Consider the following 21373-nt stretch of genomic DNA (forward strand, 5'->3'; position numbering starts at 1 on the left):
GCGCGAGCGGTTCAGCTTCTCGTAGAACTTTCGTGTGTCCTTAGCGTGGTATAGCTCTTCCATCGCTTCGCGATCTCGTTCTTCCTGCTGGCGCTTCTTCATCCGGAAGACTGAGTTCTGCCTGTTCTGCGCCTGTCTGTAACGTGCCTCATTCACTCTCGTACGGTGTTGCAGCACTCTCGCCCATGCTGCATTCTTCTCGTTTTTCAACTGTTCACATTCGCCGTCGTACCAGTCGTTTCTGTGATTCGGAGTCGCAAAGCCTAGCGCTGCAGCCGAGGTACTACCTATGGCGGATCGGAAGTCCCTCCAGCCATCTTCAAATCTAACTGCGCCAAGCTGTTCTTCCGTTGGTAGGGCCACTGCTAACTGCTGCGCGTAGTCTTGAGCCACTTCTACGTTACGAAGTTGCTCGATGTTGAGCCGCGGCGTTCGACTTCGACGCGTGGTGATAACTGTGGAAAGTTTTGAACGCATGCATACAGCGACTAAGTAGTGATCCGAATCTATATTCGCACTGCGGTATGTGCGGACATTGGCAATATCCGAGAAGAATTTACAGTCGATTAGAACATGGTCAATTTGGTTTTCTGTTTGGTGGTCGGGTGATCTCCAGGTGGCTTTGTGGATATCTTTGCGGGGAAGAAGGTGCTTCGGACTACCATACCACGGGAGGCTGCAAAGTTTACGCATCGCTGGCCGTTATCATTCGATACGGCGTGCAGGCTGTTTCGCCCGATTACACAGCTCAAGAGCAAACTTATGTGTCTCTGACAGATTTTGGGCCGCTGAATCCGAATCCGGGCTCAGATTTGCTCCAGCACGTCACAATTTTGAGCTATACCTCAGTTTAAAGGGCAAAATATGCGATTTTGGGCTTTTTTGACTGCGAGCCATTAAGCATGGAAATATTTTTTTCAACCAATCAAAGCATACATTTGTCAATTAACATCTACATTATCGACTCATGCTAAATATTTCGTTTTATCAAATCAAATTTGATGGATTAAGGCATTTTATGTCAGTATGTAAACTTGCATGCAACTTTTGGAGGGTGACTTGTATGGGAAATATCGTACCTACCATAAATCGCTTAAAACTATCAAATTCGATTCGGTAAAACGAAATATTTTGCTTAAGTCGTTAATTTAGATGTTAATTGACCAATTTATGCATTAATTGGTCGAGAAAAATATTTCCATGCTTAATGGCTAGCAGTCAAAAAATCCCAAAACCGCATATTTTGCCCTATAAATTGAGGTATAGCTCAAAATTGTGACGTACTGGAGCAAATCTGAGCCAGGATTCGGATTCAGTGGCCCAAAATATGTCAGAGACACATAAGTTTGCTCTTCAGACAGACCAAAAGTTAATTTTTGTTACGCTGTGTTACCGGTCTGTACATTTCCTCCCTTCCTACCTGCGCGTTCATGTCGCCGACAACGATTTTCACGCCACGCGGCGAGCAACCATCGTATGTTTGCTCTAACTGCGCGTAGAACGCTTCTTTTTCGTCATCGGGTCTCCCTTCGTGTGGGCAGTGGACGTTAATGATGCTGTAGTTGAAGAAACGGCCCTTAACTCTCAACATGCACATCCTTGCGTTGATCGCCTGCCACCCGATCACACGTTGTCGCATCTTGCCCAACACTATAAATCCTGTTCCCAGTTCATTGGTGGTGCCACAGCTTTGGTAGAAGGTAGCCGCTCGATGCCCTCTTTTCCACACTTTCTGTGCAGTCCAACAAAGTTCCTGCAACGCCAGTGCTATAGGGGCTGTATTATTGATAGTCTATATATTTTTGCTGGCACCTCATGAGTCATTGACAAAGGTATGTTGGAATATCTTTAATTATTGGCTTTTTCCATCTGATATGACGGGAATGAGCGCATATGACAATTTCTACCCTAGATTCTGCAATGTTTCTCACTATAGAGTTTGACCGTCGTATTAATTCGAATAGTATCTTCAGGTCATTATTATGGACCATGTTTCCTGTAATCGAAGAATTCCTGTAGCGTGAATTGTAATTGTAATTGTAATTGTAATTGCTCAGTCCACACCCAGGCCGACAACTGTCAGCCCATCTGCTTGTAGGCAGATGTGGACCTACTAAGCCTCCCCCGTTAACATGTCCTACACCGAATTAGCACACCGGGATCTTCCACAGGCAGGCGCTGGCGTTACCAGTCCCAACAAGTGTCAGATACATTAAATAGATGGGGTAGAGGATATAGGAAGATGTGGGAATAGGATGGGAAGAGGCAGAAAATGAAGAGATAGTAGAGAGGTTTCGATTTTGTTGCTGAAACGAGAAAAAGAAAGAATGATAAAGAACATTTTAGTGATATGTTCATAGATTATGATTTGGTCGATAATTTCTCATCTATTTTGTTTCCATATCGTTGCATCGGTGACCATTTTCATCGCCTTTCTAGTTTTTGTTAGGGCCATCTCGCGTTTTTTCGTCATGTCCTCTTTGCCGGTTGGCGACGTTCGGGATGTAAGTAGAAAAGCATGCATTTAATATGATTAGTACGACAGTAATTGTGATTGCTCAGTACTTCCAGCCCATTTGTCCGCAGTATATATCAGGTATCCCGTTTTAACAAGTCCTACACAGAATTAGAAACCCGGATCTCCCACAGACAGTCCTAACTCGTGTCAGAAAAGTTCAATTGAGGATAGGAAGCGGCAAAATGAGCAGACAGTAGAGAAGGTTTGGTACATTGGTAGCTGTGTTCATGTGATGTTTGTCTGACATTGAAAAACTATTTTCCGTAGGTGTTTAACTCTCTACCCCAAATGTCTGATCAGATGTATAGTTTGGCAATTCTATGTCCATACATCTTTTATCAAGAAGGAATAATGTTGTTTACTGTTATAAAATAATTCAGTTAAGGGGCAGCTAATGCATTGTAATCCAGAATAAACCTACAGAAAATGTCCCAATAAAAAGTTAACACTAGTTCAACTAACTACACAAACTAAAAAGTGTTATTATATTTTACCAATGATTTCATCCTAATCTTGACCCTAACATAGTTATGCGCTTAGTGTAAGTGGATGCCGCTTATGATTTTGGTTGGATAATGATCAAACATAGTGTTGTTTCGACAATAGTCACATACTATGCCCTACGACATTGACGATTCTATTGTCTATGGCTCACCTATTTGGCGCCACCCAGCAGGGACTTGGTCTGGTACCCAATTCAGTATATCCGCTCCACGTAATGTACCGTACCTCTTTCGATTTGTGATATATTACGCGGAACATTACTCTCTTCATTCGGATAGCGGCTATGTAACCCATTGGATTAAAAACCTCCATCAAACATGAAGCGATTAATCGGAAACTGAAGACTCTATACCAAATTTGGCTCAGAGACAGGTAATCAGTGAGGTCAGTTTTTCTCGTTTGTCAGAGACGATTGATACGTATTAAGACAAACTTTCCACTGCATCTGCCAGCAATAATCGGTGATCGATCAACATTTCGAGTACCTACCCCAATTTACACAAGAATGCCAAGGATCACCGCTCATGCTTTACAATACAGTTGGAAAAACTAGATCAACACCTGGCCACAATGATGCATAAAGCACTAAAGCGGACCGGAAGTGTCGGTGAGCCAGCCCCACCAAGAATTCCTGTAGCGTGAACCACCTAAAATGCCCCAATAAACTTTATGATCTGTTTCTGTAAAGAGCGAGCGCAAAAAACCGCTTCGGCATCGCCTTGGCACGAGCGGACCACGTGCTCCACCTACTCTGACCGACAAATTCGCGCGCCACACAACGCTTGCAATAAATTCTCCCGCCTGAATCGGACCGGAATCATGAGAATCAAGTCACTGATTGTCTATCCGATAGTGATCCACCGCTGATACTGAAACTTCTCCTAATAGCGTTGAACGCAAGCAAACCGACTTGCAACGGCGACGACTACAAAGGTGCGCCTCACTACTCATTCGCGGTTGTTACATTGCCGGTGTTGAGTCAGTTCAGTAGTGTGTCAATTGAAGTGTAGGTACCTACACCATGTAGGTATAGTTGTTGGTGCCGAAGGTTTGATTTGCGAGAATCACACATTACGAACGGTTGCAACCAGCCAGTGCAGTGGACTGCAGGCAGAGTCAGAGTTAGTTCGCTTCGCGACGTTCTCGAATCGACCTCGCTCGCCTTTCGTCCGCCTTCCGAGCTGGTGTCGTTCTTCTGCCGCCGCCAACAGGTGTCTCCAGTCAGTGCAGTTATCGCGCGCGCGTGTGGACTTAGGTGTGAAGTTTTTGGAGTTTCGTTTTCGTCAGTTGGTCAGTCGGTGGTGGTTTCAAGGTAATACACCGGAAGGGCAAGGTTATGTGGCTTGAAAAGTGCATTGATTGGTGCAATGAAGAAGAACTAGTGCATTATGTAACGGCGGTGAAAATTTGCAAACTACTGCGACTTGGCAGCGCTTCCACTAATGGAAGTGGGAGTAAATCACTGAAGATGATGACTGAAGGTCAGTCGTCTGACTCATTGACTGGAGCCGCAACAAGTCGAAAGCACGCAACTATACATGTGTGATGTGTACGATAAACAGATCGCTGGAGTCGTAATATATGTGGAGTGCTATATCCCATTTAGTCGCGTAAAACTAATTATCAATTGAAGGGTTTCTTTAGTACCAACACTCCAGTGTGAGGCGCACAGTAAAAGAAGAGACTTGTTCTGCGAAGATTTCAAGTGGTTTTTTCGACCAAGTTTATGTAACATGGAGTGACAGTATTTCGACTAGATTCGTATTAATAGATCGGAATTTTCCTCTGTTTTATAATAGTGCACACACGGTGAGCTCTTACCACATCGCGTTGCATTGGATGCACTTATAAGAAGAAGGTAAAATCACGCTCACAAAGCATTTGGTCGTAGTTTCGATTTCGTTCGTCTGATGGCATAGCTTCGACAAGAAGACCTCAAAGAGCAGTGGAAACGAAAGTGAAACGAATTTCATTGGCAACAAGTGCAGGTAAAGAACCGTACCGACACCGTCGTCACGTGAATTAGATTTGACCTCTGCGCGGTCGTGTGGCGGACGACCATATGTGCTAGTGACTGACGATCGAGAGAGCTTGCGGCGACGACGCGAGATAATATGCGTCGCACCGCACGATCACCAAACTACATAAGCTAAACACAGCTGATTCACGGCGATCGCGTGTGTAAATACCAAAACGAGGCCTATTTTGAGCGTCTGCTGCTGGTGATTGACGGCGCTTCGTATAGACATGAACCGGATACCTAGTGAGAACTCGGAACTGCTTGGTTTTGTTTTTGTTCGTTGGGGCTTATTATATCATTTCAACCACAGTGCGCTGAACCACCTGTGTAGCTCTTAGAAGAACAGAGTTTGTGCCAAAAGTAGTTAGTGACGGAAACGTGATCGTGAGTTTCATGATATAATACGGCGTCATCCGATGACATCATTGTCGGAATTCTCCCGGCATTTTTTTTTTTTACTTGATGATGCATACTTTTAGCTCGTCTGTGCATTTTAGCATTACGGTTTACGGTATGGTATGGAACGTTTAAGTTCATGAACGGATTAGCTTGTAATGGGAATGTTGATATCAATTATTATGTGATTCCATGAATCATGTTATAACCATATGGTCAATATATTTTTTACGGACAATGGAAATACTGCGGTAGAAGAACTTCAAAAGCAATAAACTTCTTCTTCTGGTCGTAACTGTTCTACTGGAACACTGTTCAATGATCACTTTCACAGTTTTTAATTATTAAAGATATTAAAAAAATCCTTATGAAAATAATTTGTTTTGATTACTTGGTAGTGAGAAAACGGCATTTGAGGTTTTGAAAGCTCGTTTCCTATGTTAAACTTTTTTTTATCTGTATTAACGAGATTTTTAGCCCTAGGCTAGTTCATCTTTATTTCCCTTCCGAAGGTAGAACTCACATTTTGCGAGTTTGTCGGGAGTGAGATTCGATTCTAGGTCCTCGGCGTGATAGTCAAGTGTTCTAACCATCACACCAGGTCCTCTCCCTATGTTAAACTTAAGAAAAGTAATGATTTGTAAAATATTTCAATCAAGGCCTAACTTTCACATAATACTTCGAGCCTCAATACATAGCTAAACAATATAAATAATCTTCGAATGAGTGTAATCAGTTTCGTACCTTTTAATTCCGCCCTATGTTGCTTATCCTGTGACAGATACGCGTATTTCGACTACCACTTGTAATCTTCCTCAGTGTCAGTTATCCAAAGTAAATATTTAAGTTTATTAAAAGTAGGCTTTTGTAGGCCTTGAGACATTGCCTACGTTTCGCGTTAGTTGCAATCAGGGACTCCTGATTTAGTAAGTAGGGTGTTCTCAACACAAACGGGGGAGCGGACCAGATGTGGTGGTTGAATCACCTGATTATCACGCCCAGGACCTGGGATCGAATCCCACTCCCGACAAACTCGCAAAATGTGAGTTCTTTCTTCGGAAGGGAAGTAAAATGTGGGTCCCGAGATGAACTAGCCTAGGGCTAAAAATCTCGTTATTACAGATAGAAAAAAGAAAAAAACACAATCGAATATTGATCCCTGAGATGATCAATGTTACCCGAAGTTAAATATTTGCTTTGAAAGCATATTTAAACATGTTTTAAAGTTCAAAAATGCTCCTTCAAGGGTCAGTACTTATTTTGAAAATATAAAATCGTACATAAAATAATTCAAGACCAACAATTGAAAAAACCACAACAGCATTTTGTAAACAAACATGTTTCTATCGACTTGAGGCCTTTTGAACTCCACCCACACACCTCACCACCACTAACAGAAAGCGCATACATCAAGCTTTCTGTTAATGGTGGTGAGATGCGTGGGAGGATCCCAGAAGGCCTTAAGTCGACAGAAACGTGTTTGTTTACGCAATGTTGATGTGGCCTTTTCAATTGTTGGTCTTGAATTGCTTAACCCTCCTACGTTGTTAAGCTAGTCGCACCACGATGGCGTAGTACACATTTAGCGTCTGGGTCAATATGTCTGGGTCATATTGACCCCAAAGTTAATCAAGAACGGTATAAAATTTTGATCAATGTCTCCCAATGTTACGGTTCATTGAAAATGGATGATATTGCAAACTTGAACTAGCTTATGGTGATGGGAAGTTTTACTCACCTAGTTCATAGAGGTGAGTGTTGATTACTCAGTTTTTAGAAAAAGTTAGTCATGAAACTTTTTCTTTGGTTTTCAATGTGTTTCTTTTGTCGAAGTACCTGCACGCACAGTGTACGTTCATGTCGCCGAGAACAACTTTCACGTCACGTAGCGAGCAACCATCGTACACAGGGAAAAATTTCTACTCAGTGACTGAGTTGGTCTTACTCAGAAATCAAAAAATCCTTTGTTTTCTTACTCAGTTTCCGTTAAAAGTGGGACAACCCATTGCCAATGGGTTGTCCCACTTTTAGCCGAAACTGAGTAAGAAAACAAAGGATTTTTCGATTTCTGAGTAGGGCCAACTCAGTCATTGAGTAGAAATTTTTCTCGGTGTATGTTTGATTTAACTGCACGTAGAACGTCTCATTCTCGTCATCATGTGGGCAGCGCACGTTGATGATGCTGTAGTTGAAGAAACGGCCTTTAACTCTTAAAATGCACATCCTTGTGTTGATCGGCTGCCACCCGATCACACGTTCTCGCATCTTGCCTAGTCCAACAAAGTTCCTGCAACGCCACGATGTCGAAGTTGCGGGGATGTAATTCGTCGTAAATTATCCTTTCACATTCTGCGAATCTAAGTGCCTTGCCATTCAGTGGCGTAGCTAGGAATTTGCGGGTGCGGTGCGGAACCAAATTTGTGGACTCAGATGTACACATTCCAAAACGATAAAACTATACATTTAACTCTCGAGTGATCGTGCTGTTGTGTTTTGTACAACACCTTGAAAAAATCTCGCTTTTTGTTCTCTATATTAGCGTGCTGCTGGTGGTAATAGCCAGCTGATTGACGGAAGCTTAGAATTATTTTCTGTATTCCTTTCCTTTCCTAAATTTCATTGGAGATTTTCTAAAAAATATGTCAAAACATTCATTAAAGATGTATTTAGGAATTCCACCAGATTTCTTTAAGAAATCTTGAATAATAATTTGTCTTTAAGAATCGTTTAACTGGTAAATGCAAGGATACCATTCAGTATTGCTTTAAGAACTTCTTCGAGAATTCTTACAGTGTTGTCTCCAAGGATGTATTCAAAAGCATTTCAGAGTACTTCAAAAGATTCTTGTTAAGTCTTCATCAAGTATTTCACGAAATATTTGTTCAGGAAGTCCACCGAGGGTTTTATCAATAATATCTCTGATAATTCAAATAAATACAATTCGCTTTCACTTCCCAAGCAACACACATGTTATAATAGAGTTACGACAGCGCAAGTTTTGGTTGTATAGAAGTTTATTTTACGTAATTCTAACATTGTGTTGGAATAACGTAAAATAAACTTCTATACAACCAAAATTTGCGCTGTCGTAACTTTAATATAACATGTGTGTTACTTGGGTTGTAGTTAATGGGCACAAACGCGGGTGTGTTGTGGATTGGCATCTAAGCCGAAAGAGAGATGGTTCGAGAAAAAAGAATGTTCATGCTGTGGACTCGGGTTCAGCTTGTTTGTGGCTTAGTTGGCTAAAGCGCCGGTCTAGCGCTGAAAGCAGCTTTTTTGGAGCAGCTTCAAGTCTGTTATTACATGATTTATTATTATACAAACTTTATAATATTACAATAATTCGCTTACGTTTTGGTATCTCTTCTCGCCCTATTTCCACTTCTTACTAGTAAAGAGAATTGTCAGACAAAAGAGGCACGAAATAAGCAACAAAGAAGGCGCGGCGATTACTCTTTATCCCAACTGGTAACAGATAATGACATGATCTCCAAAGTTTTTGTTGCAGACAAATCGGAAGCTGAATTTGTTGCGTACTGTTCAACTCGAGAATTATCATTTATTACCAACCCAACATCGAAACTTTTTGACGATACATCTTCAGCAAGGTTTCAGTGTTTACCGACTCGAAGTTACCGCTCGAAAATCACAATGCAAGGTTTAAAAATCTCTTAACTCGTGGTGCACGATCTTTATCCTATTCTGTTTAAGTTGGAACAAACCTATGTATGTCGCATTGGGTAGAATATCGTAACAAATTCAGGATGTGAATTGTCGTTGTTGTTGCGCGATGTTTGAATTTTGATTCAGTGCTTCTTACCAAAACAATTAACTGTTTGCTATACGAAGCCAAACCCAACAAACATTTCCGCTGTATAAGGTGGAACAAACGACTCTTAAGCAAACATTAGCTTAAGAAACTATTATTCAGCTAGTTCTGTTTCTTGGGAACCGTGTTGCGAGTTTTGCAGTTTGGAAACAATCACCACAACACCAGCAAAGGGCAACATATATAAGTGTTATTAATGATTCCTCAAGAAATTCAAAAAAAAAAATGTTTAAAAAGTTTCTCTGAGGGTTCCTGGTAGGTTCACGGTACCCTTACTAATCATACCATCCCAAATTTATCCTATTCGTATGCAAAAATAAAACACAAAACAAGAAGCGCTTCATTTTTATGTTTTCAGTAGGATGAAAATGCGTATATGCTTAGTAAAGAAACAAATACCCTATCTTAAAAAAAAAAACACAAAAAAAATTCTTCAGATACTTCTCCTAAGCCTGTTTTTCCATTTTCTTCAGGAATTCGTTAAGAATGCCTAGAAGCATCCTTTATAAGTGATAAATGCAAGGCTAAGATTTATATTCTTCAGAAATCTCTTCAAGAATTCCTAAGGGATTTTTTCCAAGGATTTCTTAAGTCTTTCTTCCACACAAAATCTTGAAAATTATCCAAAGAATCTTTCAGAATTCCTTCAAGGATCTTGTTAGAAAATACTGCGAAAGTTTCAGCAATCGGATAAAGCATTCCTGCTTTAATTTATTTAATAATTTCTCCAAAGAGTCTCCCGAGGACTACTTTTGGGATTTTTCAAGGGATCGTGTTAGGATTTTCTTCCAAGGTTTCGTTCAAAATACTAAAGAAATTCTTCCCAAACTTCTTTCAGGATTTATTTCTAAAGATTGCTTTAAATGTTCACCCATTAAATCCTGTTGCTATTTCTCCAATGGTTCAGAAAGAATTTTTTAAAGTATTTTTTTAAATTTAATTTGTTTTTTTTTTTTTCAATAATTTCATCGAGCATTTCTTCAAGTATTCCATTAAAAATTTCATACATTATTTGCCCAGGTATTTTACAAATAATTTTGTTCAAGAAATCCTTCGGGAATTCTTTCATGCAAATTCCTCCAAGAAGTTCCATAGAAATTCCTCCAAAGGATCCTTTCGTGCTGTTGCTAGAAATGCTACAGAAATTCCTTCAATATGCCATTCGGGGATTCAATGAATACTTTGGGAATTCAAATGAAAAATGTAAGAGTTTTCAAGAATTCTCACTGAAAGATTTTTTCCAACGATATCATGAAGCATTTTTTCCAAGTGAGGAACTCCAAGTACTCATTCTTGGTTATCTTTTACGATTCATCTGGGAATTACTTCAAAGACTTCTTCACTGATTGCTCGAAGATTTTCTTCAAAAGTTGCTCCAGCAATTGCTTCGGGAACTCCTCCTAGCATCTTTAAAGGGTTTTCTTCAGTAATATTCCCAAATATTCCATAAAGAGTTCCTTAAAAATTTCCACAAACGATTCCTTTGGGGCTACCCCACATGAACCCTTCGGCAATTCCTTTAGGAATTCCTTCAAGATTTTTTTGAGATTTCCTCAAGCGTTCTTTTTGTTATGCCGCAAACGGTTTTTGTAAAGTCCTTACTTACCTTCTTAAAGTTATACTTGCAGGATTTTTTTCTGAAATTCCTGTAATAATTGCTGTAGGAAATCGGAGGATTCCTTAGGCGGTTTTTAAGTCCTCTTTCATAACTCGTGCAAGTCCCTTTTAAGAAATTTCAGTAAGCATTTAATCTTTTTTCTCCATTTTTTTTCAAACTACGTCACAAAGATTCCTTCAGGAATTTCTCAAAATTTTCCTTCAGATAATCCTTAAAGAAAGGACAGATACATCTCCAAGTGATTCCTGCACAAATTTAGAACCCCCTGATTCTACACAAATTCCCCCAAGGCCTTCTGCAAAAAATCCTCTAAGAAAATTGGCATTTTCGCCATTGATTTCTTAGAAAAATAATTCTGCTATTTCACAATAAGTTTTTCCAAAATATCCCTTTGCTTTCAAAATTTCTTCAAGAATCCTTCACGTAATTCCTCATAGTACTTCTAGCCAAACGTGTGAGAAAGCCTAGGTGCAATTTGTAAAAATATTTTTTTTGATTGAGCACCACTATCAAAAAGAACATATATTACGGTATTAGACTGGCCCAAATACAAAAATGTCGAAAAATTCCACGGGGCACCCTCTAGAATCGTGCCTTTCGATGAGAAGAGCAACATGTGAAAATTTCAGCTCAATCGGTTTAAAACTGAGCTGGCGCAAATGAGTTGAAGGTTTGTATGGGATCTTCAGTCCAAATATATGGGAAATTGGATGACCTCCAGTCACTCATTCAGCACGCTGGTTAAAAGAGTTCAATTTGGCTCATAATTGAAAAAAATAATAGTTGATACCCTAAGGAACAACTTTGTAGAAGACCATATAATGATAAAATTTAATTTAGTTGCGGTTTTAGCTCACAAAAGCAGGATGAGGACATCTTCCCGTGTTTACTCTCGGTTGTTACATGCAGCACGTGTTTGCTGTTCGAAACTTGCGCTCTACATCATAGGCGGCTATGTTGTCCTTCATTTCAATTGCTCACGCACGTGGGCGGGTATCGAAACAATGAAGAATTACATAGCTGCCTAAGATGTAGCGCTCAAGCTTCGACCGACAAACACGTGCTGCATGTAACAACCGAGAGTAAACGGGGGAAGATGTCCTCATCCAGCTTTAGTTAGCTGAAACCGCAACTAAATTAAGTTTTATCATGATATGGATTTCTACAAAGTTGTTCCTTAGGGTATCGACTACCATTCTTTCAATTCTGAGCTAAATCGAACTCGCCGAACCGGCGTACTGAGTGAGAGACTGTAGGTAATCCAATTTCCCATATAGATGGACTAAAAATCCCATACAAACCTTCAACTCATTTGCGCCAGCTCAGTTTTAAACCGATTGAGCTGAGTCTTTCACAGATTGTTCTTCGCATCCAAAGGCACGATTCTAGAGGGTGCCCCGTGAATTTTTCCAACTTTTCTTCCTCGCCATACAATTGTGGGCCGGTCTATTACGGTATATATTAGAAGTAGATACGTGAGTGGATCGAGAAGGGACCTACCGCAACCATAACATATTTGGTTACCGAAACACACTTGGTTCCTGTTCATATGTTGTGCTAGATTTCATAAAGTTTTTTTTTGTAGTAATCCTTCAATAATATCATCAAAGATACATAAAAAAATAACCCAATGATTCTTTCCAAATACATCTTGGAATTCATCCAGAAGATTATTCAAGGATTCTTTTCTTCCAAAAATGCTTGAAAGCATTTCTACAAAGATTACTTCGGGAATTCCTCCAAAATTCCTTTCGAAAATCTCGTAAAGATTCATTCAGATATGGCTCCAAGCATGATCTCAGAAATTCATCGAAGATATTAAGGATCTCCTGCAAGATTCCTTCTTGGAGAAATCTCTAAAGGAATCCTTGGAGAACTTATATAAGGTTAAACTGAAGGATGCCTTGAAGGACTTTATGAAGTTGAGATATCCTGAAGGATTGATTGCTTGAATCCATTCCTAAAAACCCTTGAAGAAATTCCTGAAGGATTCTTGGGAAATTTTTGAAGACGCTGTTTGAGCCGCACCTCCTTGGTGAACAGACGCTCGGGTCGTACCTCCTCAATCTAGCTGAAGTCAGGAGGACAACAGTGCCCAAGCTGCACTATCAGCTAAGTATACAACTCTTAGCTGGCGGTCTTTGTCATCGCTTGACCCGTGGAAGCCTGAGGTAAAAACTTGTGAGGACCAGAGCAATGCTGGACAGTCTCTTTATCGACTCATTGTTTTGCAGCACAGTTGTTTCTGCGGTTGAACAAAGTATGTTTCTCGCCTTAATATTCTGTTAGCTATTAAGTGTTCATAACTGAACAGGCAATGAGTTTTAATGTAAAGAAAACATTTGTGAAGAATGTGAAGAAAACATAATGATCATAATCTGCATAATCTGAAAGCTCTTGTTGATGAACATTTTTAAACGCATATAGATTTTTTTTAACTTGCTGTTTGAATCAGCAAATCAAAGGGACCTTCCAATTTTGCAATAATGATCAAGAACTCAGTGTGGGGTCGGTGGCCAAGAAAAAAGAAGAAGAATAAGAAAAGCTAGAAAATGAAAAAAAAAAGGAAAAAATGAAGATAAACAATAATAAATAGAAATAGACAAAGAATAAGAGCAAAAAGATGAAGAGAAAACTATATTCTTTTATGCTTTAATTGCAAGGCGAAGTGATAGTGAACCCTTGAAACCCTGAAGATGCATTCAAACAACAGTCTTGGACATCAACATAATCAAAGAACCTTTCCTCCCTTTTATAGACCTAAACGATGGCATCCAGACTACGCAGATTTGGAGTCACAGCGGCTGGTGTGGCAATAGGTGCCGCCCTGTCCACATACGCCCTCAAAAGCAGTGACATCTCACCGCATCATGTAAGCACATATCCGACATCTCAGTTTTATGACGATGAGTAACCCGACGTTCATATCTCTCCACAGGTACAAATGGAGGAAATGCAGAGGATTCGTCGCAAGCGAACGCTACCGTCTCGGGCGGAGCAGGTCAAGTCGCTGCAGAGTGGCGAAGAGTTCGACGTGCTCATCATCGGAGGTGGTGCAACCGGCGCCGGATGTGCACTGGATGCCGTGACACGTGGTCTCAAGACTGCACTGGTTGAGGCGGACGACTTTGCCAGCGGTACGTCTTCCAAGTCGACCAAGTTGATTCACGGTGGCGTTCGGTATCTGCAGAAGGCCATTTTGGGGGTAAAGATAGGATTCATATTTTCCGGGAGGATCGAGGAAGTTATTGACTTTATAATTTATGTTCCAGCTCGATATTGAGCAGTACCGGATGGTCAAGGAAGCCTTGCACGAGCGGGCTTCCATGCTGAGGTCGGCTCCACATTTGACCCGCCCGCTGCCAATTATGTTGCCAGTTTACACGTAAGTTGACGCATTGAGTTCGCGTGGATGGATTGATCGATATTAACTGTATTGTATACTTTACTTGTAGTTGGTGGCAAATCCCGTACTTCTGGGTTGGTATCAAAGCGTACGATTTCGTTGCTGGAGATCGTAACGTGAAGAGTTCGTATTACCTGTCGCGAGAGGACGCTTTAGAGCTGTTCCCTATGTTGCGGGGTGACAAACTCCGAGGGGCGATCGTGTATTACGACGGGCAGCAAGATGACGCCAGAATGTGTCTGGCAATTTCGTTGACAGCTGCGCGTCACGGAGCTTCGATCACCAACCACGTGGAAGTGTTGGAACTGCTGAAGAAGAAGAACGAAACAGGTAAGGAAGTGTGCTGCGGAGCGAAGGTTCGGGACAACATTTCCAAGAAAGAGTGGACGATCAAGGCCAAGTGCGTGATCAATGCTACGGGTCCGTTCACCGATTCGATCCGTAAGATGGACAACCCAACGGTGAAGTCGATCTGCTGCCCTAGCTCGGGTGTGCACATTGTGCTGCCAGGGTTCTACAGCCCACCTCAGATGGGCCTGCTAGATCCAGACACTTCCGATGGTCGTGTGATCTTCTTCCTACCGTGGTTGAACGGTACGATTGCTGGTACTACGGATGCTCCGTGTGATGTAACTCATAATCCATCGCCTAGTGAAGACGAAATTCAGTTCATCCTCAGTGAGATCAAGAGCTACCTGAATAAGGACGTTGATGTACGTCGCGGTGACGTACTGTCTGCTTGGAGCGGTATTAGACCGCTGGTGAGCGACCCTAACAAAGGCGACACACAGTCGTTGGCCCGTAATCATATTGTTCACGTCAGCGATTCGAACCTGGTCACTATTGCTGGTGGCAAATGGACCACGTACCGTGCTATGGCAGAGCACACCATGGACGCAGCTATCAAGGCTTGTAATTTGGAGCCTGAGCGTGGATGTGTTACCGATGGATTGTGGATTGAGGGCGCCCAGGGCTGGACTCCTACCATGTACATCCGTTTGGTGCAGGATTTGGGACTGGAAGTTGAAGTGGCGAAGCATTTGGCAATTTCTTACGGTGATCGTGCGTTTGCCGTAGCAAAAATGGCTGCTCTTACTGGCAAGAGATGGCCGATTATCGGAAAGAAGCTGCATCCGGAGTTCCCGTACATCGATGCGGAAGTTCGCTACGGCATCCGTGAATACGCCTGTACCTGTGTAGATATGGTGGCACGCCGCTTGCGTTTGTCGTTCTTGAACGTGCAGGCTGCCAGTGAAGCTCTTCCCCATATCGCAGACATCATGGCCGAGGAATTGAAGTGGTCCAAGGAGGAGAGGGAAGTAAGTGCTGTTATGTTCAGAAGGAGACGAAAACCCACTACCGAAACTGTTGTATACACTTTCAGAAACAAATCAAGGCTTGTGAACACTTCCTACATACTCAGATGGGACAGCAGGTCAACCGTCAACTGAAGGAGAAGATTCCAGTCAACTTGTCCAAGGAAGAAGTCGATTTGTACAAGAAACGCTTTGACACGATCGACAAGGACAAGAAGGGATACGTATCGATTCCGGATATCAAGCGGGCGATGCGGGTAAGTAGTATAGCGGTACTTATAGTTTGACATAGTCTGATCAAGCTTGGTTTTTCCAGGCTTATGGTGATGCTGAAGTCAGTGGTGAAGAACTCCACGACATTCTCCGTGAGATCGATACCAACATGAACGGTCAGGTTGAATTGGAGGAATACCTTCAGGTAAGGGTTTAAAACGTTTCTTACGAAACCATGATCGTAACAACCGTTCTGCTACTCTCTCCCCCTTCAGATGATGTCTGCGATCAAGTCTGGATACATCTCGCACTCGCGTTTCGCTGCCGTTGCCGAACAGGAGGAGATCCGCAAGGAGCAGGAGCGACTTCGGAAACAGATAACCGTTGATCGTTCCGGTGGTGGTCTGTAGATTCTTCTTTTCTCTCGCGCTTCTGCGTTCTCAATTGTTCTACGACCACGATCGTCGTTTTTCGTTTTGCTTCTTTTCGATCATCAGGTAAAGACCTCGTGATTGTATCGCTAACCAACCGTTCTGTTTCTCTTTCTTCCAGGTCAACGAAAGTAAACTAAAGCATGCGACTCTGATATGCCGCATGGTTATGACTAAAGATCCGTTCGATCGAACCCCACCTCAACCCATAAATACTTATTGTGCGCTAACTTATTCGTCATCTAAAACACACGTACATTGAACTGTTCAAATCGACAGGGTCAGGAAGGAGCATGACTTCCTCGAAACTCTGTTATCGCACACACTTCTCGCCGTCGTCGCCGTTGATGTACATATTTGTTGTGTTCTAGCATCTCCCGGTAAAGATCGTTGTTGTGCCATGGTGGATGGCCAATTGTTTTCGAACCGTTCGTCGTTAGGATAGGTAACTTGTGTGATTTTTGCAACATTTGTGGTACATCTCCTGAAGCTTACTTTGTAGCTGCGTATTCTTCGATTGGTGTGAACTTATTTTTATGTACTTCAAAAACTTTGTCTTATGGTTTTGTAACTAATGCAATCGGCGAGTTTTTTTTTCAATCTGTTGCCTTCCATTTATTTACAAAGTTCATAGTGATTCGTTTGTTGTGTTGTTATTTTTGCCAATAAATTTACTTAACAACTAATTCCACGTTTCTGTATTGCAGGACTTATGCGGTCGTGATGATCCCGCCAATTTATTCGTTAGGCTATACGATATCACACAAACACACTATTTATTGAAATAACTTTCGTAACGATTAGATTTTGCAACGAAGCGTTTAATTTTAACGATTTTAAACTAAGTTACGCAGCAACGATGCAACCATACAGCAAGAGCAGTATTTGATCTGTCCAAAATATCCAATCGATAGTTTATGGATAACGGTAGTCCGTAAATTACGTTACGCTTAGGCTAAAAAGGCATCTGATCAAAGTTCACGAAATAAAAAAAAATCACGAAAATCTACGAAAGAAAAGTGGTGTGAAATGCCAAAAAATGCCACGTAGTTTATGGGTATCCCCTCGGGCGCAAACAGAAACAATACGATTTGTTTGGAGAGCTTTCTCTGTTGAATGGTTGCAATAATTTTAATTTATTTTTGTTCTGGAGATAATGGTGACGTATGTTGATTATTGTGGTATAAAACCATCATACAGTTTTGAATAAGCGACTAGTGACAAATTATTTATAATACAGGAGAGACAAATTATTGTAAGGTCCAGACAAAATTGACGATGAATCATCATACAAAATATATCTTGTTCACAAACTATATTACAATACGCTGAGCTCACTTTTGAAAGAAAGTCCTGGTTGAATCTGTACATCAAAACTTTTTTTCAGCTACATAATAGTTCGGGTGCAAAAATGTAGGATTTACCTAAATAGATTCATTACCTAAATGAAATCAGTTTATTACCTAAATGCGTTTCGAGGTTACAGGGCAGTTTAATTCCCAAGTAACAATCAGCATGCCTTGCGGGTTTATTCATGTTTTATCCTGGTTTTACACGAGCATGTGAAAAGCTAGTCGATCTATATTAGTTTTATGTGATGGTTTTTTACTTTGCACCTTTGGCATTCCATAAAACTATCATATAACTTCTGATATAAACATATCTTCAGTTACAGACTTGCAAGTATTCATGAATTGGTTTTATCACTCATTATATACCATTTCAATAAAACTTGCATTTGCGGTTGTTGTCGGAGGGATTTTTTTTGTAAACAAATACACAAAACTGTGAGGCAAAACCAACGAAAGATTTCGTGGCCGTAACATAGACCAAAAAATGCTACGATAAAACCGCTAGTTCTATCATGAGCTCAGTTACGACCACCTCAAGATGGTTATCCCTATTGGAGGAATAGGTTTGTGTGGCGCACTTATTTTTTGTCATTATCGCAGCCACATTCACCACAAATTTTTCGTGGCATGTCTCCTAACACGTATTAAATAGGAAAACAAATCTGAATTCCAGATCGACATCTTTCCAACTGATGGCTGTATAAAAAATCAAGCATAATTTATTCTGATGATCGAACATAGTGAAAAATAAACAAACAAATACCGTCGTGCGGGGCTTCTTTATACACTTTTTCATAGTTTTTCAACTTTATGACATTATAACTCCCAGACTAGTGAATGAATTACAGCAATTTTTATACACAATAATTGTGAGTATGTATGTAGGATGTATGCAAAATTTGAGCTAAATCCATCAATAAACAAAAAAGTTGTTCATACACCAATCGGACACATGTCATATAGAACCGGATGGGGGCTACTTTGGACATTTTTATCTATAACAAAACTGAATTTCAAATTCCAGAGTTATTTAGAAAACTACGTTGTACCAATACTGTAGTATACTGTATCATACATAATTTCAATAAAAATATGCGTTTTAAGATGGTTCTGTGCTAAGTGCTACCTTTGGTATTATGAGCAGCGTGATACTGCTATATAGATAGCCTGAAAAAAGGGACCATCAATCCTTTATTTGGGTGAAACGATCATTTATAACGTATAAGGATACAAATAATCGATTGTATATGCTACGTTGATACATTTTGAATGAATTGATCAACCCTTTGAAATTTATGAACTGTAGAAACAATGGGTACAAACCAAATGTTCTGATACGTTATGTATATTTCATTGGTTTATTCGATGTTTTTTCGCGTCCTGACAAGCAACAAACGGTCTGTTTGAAAAATAATTTCAACCAAATGAAGGGAAAACTATTGTTTCATAATAGTCCCTAAGACATCAAACAGATTTGACCCATATTTTGAATTCAAAAAATCCATATTCAAAAGTGTCCAAAGTAGCCCCGCATTTCAAAAGAAGCCCCGCACGACGGTATTTGAGTCAGAAGATGATTTTATTTGAAAGTAATTTCGAAATGTTTCGAGGGTTTCTTGGAGCTTTAGAGGACTTCAGTAGATTTTAAAGAAAGTCAACGGGGGTTTCGATTTTAAAGTTTTCAATGTGATTCAGTGAATTTCAGAGGGTTTCAATAGAGATTAAACCGTTTCGCTCCTCCTAAAAAATCACCGAGACTTCATTGTTCAACCGTTTTTTTACGAAACTTGGAATGAAGATCTGATCACATCTATAGATGTATGGAAAAATAATAAAATTGTATTTCAGTTTTTGGGGTTTGAGTAAAAGTGAAAGCAGTGGTGCCGTTCCAAGTGTAAATGCAGCTGCCAATTGGAATCGCTCACGTAGTGCCCTAGCGCACAAAAGAGCTGTAAATTGGATTAAGTGGTTAAGAATAAAAAAAAAACAGAGCCTGGCTATCCGAGACTATCAGCCGGCCTTCTTTAGGCTAAATAAGGGCTGGATTATGAAGTTGTTGTTGATTAGTTCTAATTTTCACCAATTTCGCATTATGCGGTTTACACAGTATCTTCTGTGTTTTCTCGCCTTTACCCTTTTTACAATCGATACCGATCTGCTGTTTTTGGTGTGCTGTGATTGTAAAGAGTTTAATATTGCCTAGTTTGAGTAATAGTTACGGTTTTGATAGCTCAGATCAATCTTCAGCATAAAAAAATAGCAACGATCAGTCTTTGCAGTATCATGCAAAATATTACCGCCATGTGTACAGCCGAAGTGGCTTTAGTTCAAGGACCTTTCTTTCGTAAGGGAAATTTCTAGGAAACCTTGTGAACACGGTGTTTGCAGTTTTCAGCAAAAATGAAATGAAAAACTCGCGTGTCCTGCCTCGAGCATGTGCGCTTGTTAATAACGCAATTTCAATTGATGTATCTGTTGGAAATCTCGGCAGGAAATACGAATATTGTTCGGTTTATTTAAGGCATGATGCACCGTCCCATACGGATGCTTTCAAACAAATCATCGCATATTGCACTTAAAAAGGACTTCCGATAATTGTTGGCGGTGATGCTAATGCTCACCATATTATCTGGGGCAGCTCAGACATTAACTTGAGAGGCTCCAGTTTGATGGAGTACTTAAGTAGTACAGATCTTGAATTACTTAACATATCTTCAGTTATGTTGCTGGCTTTTCAGTCTTCTGGGAGAATCAAAACAACTATATGTTTTCTTGATCCAAAGTTTCGGTCCTTATTGTACCTGTTTAACATAGGCTATAGTCCATCCTTCATGGTATCTGCTAGACAGGAAGTGTTAGACATAATGCTTTTCTCTAGTAGAATTAGTCACGAGCTGACCAATTGACATGCGTCAGATTAAGAGTCTTTATCCGACCGTCGCTACATCTTTTTTGAACACTAGAATGTTGCTTCGCAAACCCTGCGTTTCAGGAATCCTCAGTCAACCAACTGGTATCTCTTTACTGATTTGGTTACGGTCAAATCTCATGGATACCCACCCTACTCACTATCCATTGACACTCCAAGTGATTTAGATGATGCCGTTGATACTACAACGGCTTTCATCATGGAATGGAAGCTTTTGAATGAGCTTCTCCTCTGCGGTCTTTGAAGACCACGAGAGGAACCTCTTAGTGGAACTCTGATCTGGTCAAGCTCAGGAAATAATGTTGGAACAGCCGACGTTCGACTGGATTGGAGACTTTCAGGTCGGCTCGCAAAGCCTACCAGAAAGCTCTCCGGTGCCGGTCTGCTGAACGATCCGGCTGGAAAAACCTTTGTACAAATGTTTCCATTTTGAGTGAAGTCAGTCGGTTGAACAAAATCTTTGCAAAATCTAAGGATTTCTGAACTTTGTTTGTCAAATGGCGACTTCAATTCCTCTGATGGGAAAGTTTTGGAATGTTTATTCAGTACACACTTCCCCGGATCTGTATATAGGGTAGAGGCTTCAGTTTTGGCCAGTCCGGAGTTTTGGCCATAGTGCGGTATTGAGCTTGTTGCGATCTAAATCGGAGTAAAGTTATTTTTTACTACATAGTAGATCCTTATGCAATATGATGATTTCAGCTGTGAAAACCATACATTTTGATTGAAAACTGGAAGAAAAAAATATATTTCCTTAAAAAATCAGCTCCCATACATCTATTTTGGCCAGGGTGCTTCTAATTTGGCCACTCCCATAAGAAATACACGTGATTGGCCA

At 40.6% G+C, this 21373-nt stretch overlaps 1 protein-coding gene across 5 annotated transcripts; it reads left to right on the forward strand.

Moving 5' to 3' along the window:
• Nucleotides 1-3994: 3994 nt before the first annotated feature.
• LOC109404865 (glycerol-3-phosphate dehydrogenase, mitochondrial) lies at nt 3995-17572 on the forward strand. Of its 5 annotated transcripts, none has more exons than XM_019677816.3 (10): nt 3995-4334; nt 13647-13760; nt 13827-14093; nt 14161-14273; nt 14344-15613; nt 15679-15867; nt 15927-16028; nt 16099-16225; nt 16376-16699; nt 16962-17572. In XM_019677816.3, exons 2-9 carry the CDS (start codon nt 13656-13658, stop codon nt 16387-16389), a joined length of 2187 nt encoding a protein of 728 aa, XP_019533361.1. In that variant the 5' UTR covers nt 3995-4334; nt 13647-13655; the 3' UTR covers nt 16390-16699; nt 16962-17572. The 5 variants fall into 5 exon arrangements, with proteins under 5 accessions (XP_019533361.1, XP_062714755.1, XP_062714758.1 ...); XM_062858771.1 differs by having other exon boundaries at nt 16376-16634; XM_029872674.2 differs by lacking the exon at nt 3995-4334 and adding an exon at nt 4611-5010.
• The last annotated feature ends 3801 nt before the right edge of the window (nt 17573-21373 follow it).

This window comes from Aedes albopictus, chromosome 3 (assembly GCF_035046485.1).
Source record: "Aedes albopictus strain Foshan chromosome 3, AalbF5, whole genome shotgun sequence".
NCBI lineage: Eukaryota > Metazoa > Arthropoda > Insecta > Diptera > Culicidae > Aedes > Aedes albopictus.